The sequence below is a fragment of the Alligator sinensis genome, unplaced genomic scaffold (assembly GCF_000455745.1).
Source record: "Alligator sinensis unplaced genomic scaffold, ASM45574v1 scaffold1164_1, whole genome shotgun sequence".
NCBI classification, from domain to species: Eukaryota; Metazoa; Chordata; order Crocodylia; family Alligatoridae; genus Alligator; species Alligator sinensis.
Window position 1 is genome coordinate 1,201,727 of NW_005842225.1, and position 7,198 is coordinate 1,208,924.

Here is a 7,198-nt window from a genome sequence, read left to right on the forward strand (position 1 = left end):
GTTCCAGTGAAAAGAGGCTCTTGCCTTCCTGTGTCTTGCAGCATTATCAGAGCTGCAGACAGTGACATAAATGTTGGCAGAGTGGTGCCGAATGAGCTCTTTACTTTATCAGTCATTCTGGAGTTCAGGCTTCTGTTTTGTTAAAAGGAATCTGACCCAAGATTCATGTTTCAGTTTTCTGGCAATCCATAAGGTAGAGTTCAAACGAGAAGAGCCCATACATTTAATATCAGTATTTTTAAAAAGTAACCGTCTTTCTAAATGTCTTTAGAACATAATAATCTTGCAACAGATGGGTGATATCTTAGTAACAGGAGAGTACATGGCTCTTGGTTTTAATTCTAGGTGTTAATAGGTACAGTTCCTCGAGATGCTCAGATACAGTAATCAAATCAACATAACAGTCCATTCAGATGCAAGGTGCCATTGCATATGTTGCTAAAAATGTAAAATGCACTTAAACCAAATGTGAGATGGCAGAAGCGAGTGAGCTTTGCGCTCAATACGCAGCCATTCTCCCCTGGCATTATATTTTACCTGCTTCGTCAGATGCTATTCATACTCTGGTTCCTTAACCAAAAATAACTATACAAAACTAATCATAGCATCTGAGGAAGAGGGCTGTCGCCTACAAGAGCTCATGCCTTTCTGAACCATTAGTCTCTAAGAAGCCATGCATGTAAATACAGTTGCATCTTATTAAATGCACAAGTAGTGTGTGCCCCTTTATGCAGACTGTTCCAGTCGTGGTTGTAGAAAAATGAGCATCTCAGTTGAGTCCTGTCAAGCTTTTTTTCAAAGCAAATGATCTTAGGTTCAGTTCCAGAGACAACTAAACTTTTTCTCAATAAACTGCTTCCTCCTTAAATCTTACCTCTGCCTTGCATTTTCAAAGTGACTTCTTGTAATATGCTTCCTAATTCTGTGTATGTAGGTTGAAGTATAGAAGTATGTGTCTTGATTTCACATCCCTTGTCTTTTAATGATGTTTATCGTAGTAGTACAGATTAACTTCCTGTTTGGCCCTGACATGGTACTTTTCAGGCTACCTCTTCTCAAAGTTTACCCAGGTGTTGGTTTTTGTTACTGTATTTTTCATACAGTACTCTACATCTGCACAAGAAAACATATGAAAACACCGTGTGTAATCAGAAGCCCTACTTGAATTCTGGGCATATGGAGTATTTAGCACTTTTAAGTACATGCAGAAATGCCTATTAATATCATTGCGAAGGGTCCTGCAAAATAGTCTTTGTGAATGTTGCTGTATTAAGATGTCTTCATAACATCCAGTGACTCTAGTTTTAACACTCTTTGCAATGTGGAAGCTGCCTCTCACTTGGCATTTTTCTGCTCGCCTGTGTGTGTAACTGAAGTAACATTGGGTTTTCCTTTCCTTTTTTTTTTTTTTTAGATCTGAACCACAGTGGTCTAGGATCTCATTATGACAATTCTCACTGGGGACCCGTCTCTACAAATAGTGACTCCAGCACAAACTGGGACAAAGTTATTGTAGACGGCTCTGACAAAGAAGCATGGCCATCAATCACTGGCAGTGACCCAGAGTTGGCATCAGAATGTATGGACACTGACTCTGCCTCTAGCTCTGGGTCGGAGAGAAACCTCGTTATAATGGCTTCAGGGAGCACAGGTGGTGAAAATGATGGTATTCGGAACGGCATTGGACATGGTTCTCAAAATAAGTTTGTGGTTGGTAGCAACAGCAATAATGTGGGCAATGGAAGTATTAATGGGCCGTGGGGTTTGTCCCATGGATCCATAATAAGCACATGTCAAGTTTCTGTGGATGCTCCTGACAGCAAATCTGAAAGTAGCAACAATAGAACGAATGCTTGGGGCACCATAAACTCTTCATCAAATGGAGGGTTAAATCCAAGCACTTTGAATTCAAATGGCAACCATGGTGCCTGGCCAGTATTGGAGAACAGTGGACACGCCCTGAAAGGGTCTGTAGGGAATGGTAATTCTGGCACAAATATTCAGTGCAGTACCATAGGTCAGATATCTAATAATCAGAGTATTAACTCTAAAGTGGGTGGTACAGCCCATGGTTCCTGGGGAAGCCTTCAGGAAAATGGTGATTCTGAAGTAAATGGTACAAGGAAGGTTTCATTCAGTGGGCAACCTCAAAACCTTAACACTGAAATGAATGGACCAAATAACACTACTAACTTTATGACCTCTAGTTTACCAAACTCTGCTGGTTCGGTGCAGATTAACGAACTGCCTAATAATACAGGGCATGGGGCCTGGCGCATGAGCACAATGAATCATTCTCAGATTCAGGCCTCTCCAGTTACAAATGGCACTTCCATTTCTCATCTTAGCAATGGTGAGGCAAAAAATGGGGGTTCTTATGGTACTACATGGGGTGCCTATGGTTCCAATTACTCTGGAGACAAATGTTCAGGCCCAAACAGCCAAGGTAATGGTGACACTGTGAATGCAACTCTAATGCAGCCGGGCAGCAGTGGGCCTGGCAGCACCAATTATCAAATGAATGGGAATAAAGGAGGAGGGGTATGGGAGGCAGGGACAGTCAGCTCCCAGAATCTGCCATGGGGAAGTGGAAACGGTGCGAGTGCCGGAGGAAGTCGAAGAGGATGGGGCAACCCTGCACAAAACACTGGCACTAACATTTCAAACGGGGAATGGAATAAACTGCCTAGCAATCAGCATTCCAATGAGAGTGTAAGTGGAAACAGTAGGAAGTTTACAAATGGATGGAAATCTACTGAGGAGGATGACATTAAAGTTAATAGCCAGAGTTCTGCTGCGCCGCAGATAGCGGAGCAGAGCAACGTATGGGCCAAAACCGGTACTGGGGATAGTGAAGGTAGTGCAGAGAGCACTGCGTGTCACGAAGAGAGAATAACTGCGGACGGGCAGAACCGAGAGAGAAGAAAAGTTGACCAGCATGCATTACTCCAAAGTATCGTGAACAGAACTGACTTGGATCCGCGTGTCCTTTCCAACTCGGGTTGGGGACAGACTCCAATCAAACAGAACACTGCCTGGGATACCGAAACATCGCCGAGAGGTGAAAGAAAGACTGACAATGGGACAGAGGCCTGGGGAGGCTCTGTGACACAGACTTCCAGCTCAGGGGGGTGTGTGGATAGACCTAGTACTAATAATAATGATACCTCATCTGTATCAGGGTGGGGAGATCCAAAGTCTGCTACAAGGTGGGGAGACTCCAAAGGGTCTAACAGCCAAGGGGGGTGGGAAGAGGATTCTGCTGCTACAGTAATGGTCAAGAGCAATCAATCATGGGGAAGTGGCAAAGAGGACAAGTCATCTTGGAATGATGCACAGAAGATCAAACAGGGATGGGGAGATGGACAGAAAGCCAGCCAAGGCTGGGGGATTTCTGCCAGTGATAGCTGGGGGGAAAATTCACGAAGCAACCATTGGGGTGAGACTAAGAAATCAAGTTCAGGAGGTAGCGACAGTGACAGATCAGTGTCTGGTTGGAACGAGCCTGGGAAATCAAATTCTGTTACTTGGGGAGGTAGCAATGCAAACCCAAATAATTCTTCAGGATGGGATGAGCCTGCAAAGTCTAATCAGAGCCAGGGCTGGGGAGAACCCACCAAATCCAATCAGCCTCCAGGTTGGGGGGATTCATCAAAGCCAATCAACTCTCCAGACTGGAACAAGCAACAAGATGTTGGATCTTGGGGAGCACCGTCTGCCCCCAGTAAACCGCCAGGGTCAGGCTGGTTGGGTGGACCGATGCCAACTCCAGCCAAGGAAGACGAACCCACAGGATGGGAGGAGCCATCCCCAGAATCAATACGCCGTAAAATGGAGATTGATGATGGGACTTCTGCTTGGGGTGATCCAAGCAAATACAACTACAAAAATGTGAATATGTGGAATAAAAATGTCCCAAATGGTAGCAGCAGTTCAGACCAGCAAGCACAGGTACATCAGCAGCTACTGCCTTCAAGTGCCATGTCCAGCAAGGAGAGCACCAGTGGTTCTGGTAAGACCTACCTTTATGCAGACTTGGGCATTCTCACTCTTGAAATGTTTTTTCTAAGGGCCTTTCTGGGGAACTAGCCCTTAAGGTTTGGGGGGGGAGGGTGGCTTTGTCAGGGAGAACAAACCATGAGCAATAGACTTGCAGCGTTTAGATTTCAGTAGGAAGAATCTGTCTTTAGAGTAAGCAGTGAGGCTGCTTTGCTTTCTTTAGGTGGCTTTGGGTATGGAAGAATTAATCATAATAATATCCCAAAAGGGAAAGTCTTGTGCTTTACCTGTGGTTCTAGATTAATTCATTTCTGTTGTGGCAGAAAAGCTTAATGTTCTCAAAGTAATAGGGAACAGAGTGGTGGGGAAAGCTGTTGCAAGGCTCTGTTGCAGGCTCAGGGATTTACTCGGGTCCTTTAATACACAATTTTGTGCCTTCTGTATCTTCCTACCTATGATGAAGGTACTTGCCTCCTGTGAGCAGCAGTGCAAATCCATTTAAATTGTGGAACCGGTTGTGCCTGGGAACAGAAACTGACCTTCTAGATTGGGGTATGGGGCTGTTTCTTAACTAGATGAGCATGCATGATATGTTTAAGTGGGCAAACGCCTCTGGTTCAGTTTCAGCTCAGAGCAAACTGTCCACAATGAGGAATAGCTTAAATTTGAAACACAGCTTTTTTTCTTTAGGTATAGTTTTCTCAAAATGAAGTTACTGAAATCAAAATGGAACGTCTCTTTACATACTGGGAGTGAGATCTTTTAGATGTTTTCCATATGAGGAATCCTGTTGCTGCAGTGTGGTGTTGATGTAAAACATGCATTAGTCTTGTTTACAGAACTGTTCTCTATATGTTACGGTCATAAAGAACTCCTCAGTGTTTTACATAATGTTTTAAGGCTTGTTAAACTCACCAATAACTCGTACTGCTTTAAAAAGGATGGGGAGAGCCTCCTGCTCCAGCCACTACTGTAGATAATGGAACGTCAGCGTGGGGTAAACCCATGGATACTGGTACTAGCTGGGGAGAACCTATCAGCGATGCAGCGGGCACCTCTGGCTGGGGAAATGCTTCTCTTGGTCAACAGGCTGCTAGTAAACCTGGTATGTGCTTTTGTGGCTTCTTTGAATATTGGTATATGGTCGCTGTGAAACGAGAGATGCTGATCGAGGGGTGTGTGAATCCAGATACAAAAATGCTCGCATCTTGATGTGCGTATAAATACAGAAGGTAGTTTTGCACCAAATGTACTACTTCTGTCGTATGACTGTCACCCGTTTTTGTTGTGGGAGACGCAGTCAGTTACAGTTTAGCAGTTTGCTTAAGTAGTGACCTGAATTTTTTTTAAAGTGCTGCTGATGGATTTTTGTTGTTGTTATTGCCCTTGGCAGATGTTACACTTATTGCACTTTATATTCAAGTATGGCTTGACAAACTGTGACAAGGCAGATGTTGAACCAGTTTATCCCTGGACTAAAAAGGGTGGATTAGCAACAAAAAATTGCTCATTGAGGAAGTATCCCGCAGTAATTTCAATGTGACCAGTTGTCATGCTATGATTTCTCACATGGTACTGGCATATAATGTGCAACAAATGCAACTTCTGCCAGGGGCCTTAATGATGGTTCTCGTTGAGCTCCCTGGACCTGTAAGATCCAGAAGAGAGTAGATTCTAGCATATGTCGCAGTTAATAATATGGTTCAGCCAAAAAATTGGGTGTAGTCTGGCGGCCTTCGAATTGGCTTTCATTGTGGGCTATTAATGATCAACTTTTCTCTTTAAAACCAGGGCCTAAATCTATGCAAGACAGCTGGTGCGGAGATGACATGCCAGTGACAGGCAGTCGTCAGACCAGCTGGGAGGAAGAGGAGGATGTAGAGATTGGAATGTGGAACAGCAATTCGTCACAAGAAGTTAACCCATCTTTAAATTGGCCACCATACATGAAAAAAATGCCTACAAAGGTAATTCAGAATTGATGCGGTTCCTAGCGGCCCCTCGCACAGGAGCCGTTTTATTTGGGGGGTGGTGCTTAATTTGTGTGTCCCAAAAGCGCATCAGGATGGAGGGCTGTGCTGAGGGCAGTGCCGTAGGAATACGCAGGCAGCTTAGTCCTTGCTCTTAGAAAGAAGCTTGTGGTGTGAGCAACTCGTTGGTGATCACGTTTCAAGCACCGCAGTAACCTTTTTTGTTTTTAAGGGAACAATGAAAGGTGGAAATAAGCAAGACGAAACATGGATACATCCCTTCATTAAGCAATTCACGAGCCTCAGCTTTTCAGTAAGTGTTGTATCTTTCTCCATCTTGATTAAAATGCTGATTGAAGAGCCCAGTAGTGTTCTGCCGTCTGATCTGAGCTTTCGGTTCTTTTTACCGTAATTTCTGTTTCTCCTTCCCTATCCGGTTCAGTGTCAGAAAACTGTTGCCTGCTCGAAGACTTCTATTATAAGCATTACTGAATCCTAATGCCAGTAGCTTTTACTGATCCTTGGTGTGTGTTTTGTGAAGATATCCATCTTCACCTGTGCATTGGGTGGGGAAATGATAGAAAAACTCCTTTTAAAATCACACTTGCTTTGTCCAAGGTTTGATTTTATTCTTTTTTTCTTGCAGGATTCAGTTGAGATACTTACTGTATATGGATCTTCTTATTTTAGTTTTAATAAAGGTTTTTATTAAACTGATTCATTTTATTACTTCAGAGAGAATCGCCAGAAGAAACCATACAGAGCAATAAGCCAGATATGTCTGGAGGTGAGCATAGGGGGATTTAGTCTGGTTTTATCCATTAAAAACGCTTTTTTTAATTTGCTCCTCTGGGGGAATGAGAACTGTTTTAGCAACTCAGGAAAGGATGCAAAGGGCCTGATTCTGTAAACTGGCATACGTTTGACCCATTCCGTTGATGGCAGCAGGATTTCTCCCGTGCATAAGTGTTGGCGCAGGAGGTTAATGGGAGCCATTTGTCTGTGTACTTCCCTGATGAAATGTTTTGCTTTTGGAAAGGGTGGTGGTTTCTGATGCAATACTGCGTTAATGTTATTCCAAGGAGCAACATGTTTAGCTGTTCCAAGAGGTTAAATTTCAATAGCTGTCCAAGATAATCTTGTCGAAATGTATTTAGTGTTAGTAAAATGTCATTAGTGAATGACCAATTATATGGAGCTGGCCTAAACTCAGTAAGGTTGAGTGTTTT

At 43.5% G+C, this 7,198-nt stretch overlaps 1 protein-coding gene across 14 annotated transcripts in view; it reads left to right on the forward strand.

Annotated features, from left to right (window-relative positions):
- TNRC6A (trinucleotide repeat containing 6A) overlaps positions 1-7,198 on the forward strand; it is a 113,398-nt gene that overhangs the window by 92,751 nt on the left and 13,449 nt on the right. For 11 of the 14 annotated variants that reach the window (XM_025208259.1, XM_025208260.1, XM_025208266.1 and 8 more), the window contains 5 exons: positions 1,415-4,012; positions 4,940-5,104; positions 5,791-5,966; positions 6,202-6,282; positions 6,705-6,756. In XM_025208259.1, coding sequence (XP_025064044.1) covers positions 1,415-4,012; positions 4,940-5,104; positions 5,791-5,966; positions 6,202-6,282; positions 6,705-6,756 — 3,072 coding nt within the window. The remainder of the gene's footprint in view (positions 1-1,414; positions 4,013-4,939; positions 5,105-5,790; positions 5,967-6,201; positions 6,283-6,704; positions 6,757-7,198) is intronic. The other 3 variants (XM_025208270.1, XM_025208271.1, XM_025208268.1) reach the window with 2 other exon arrangements.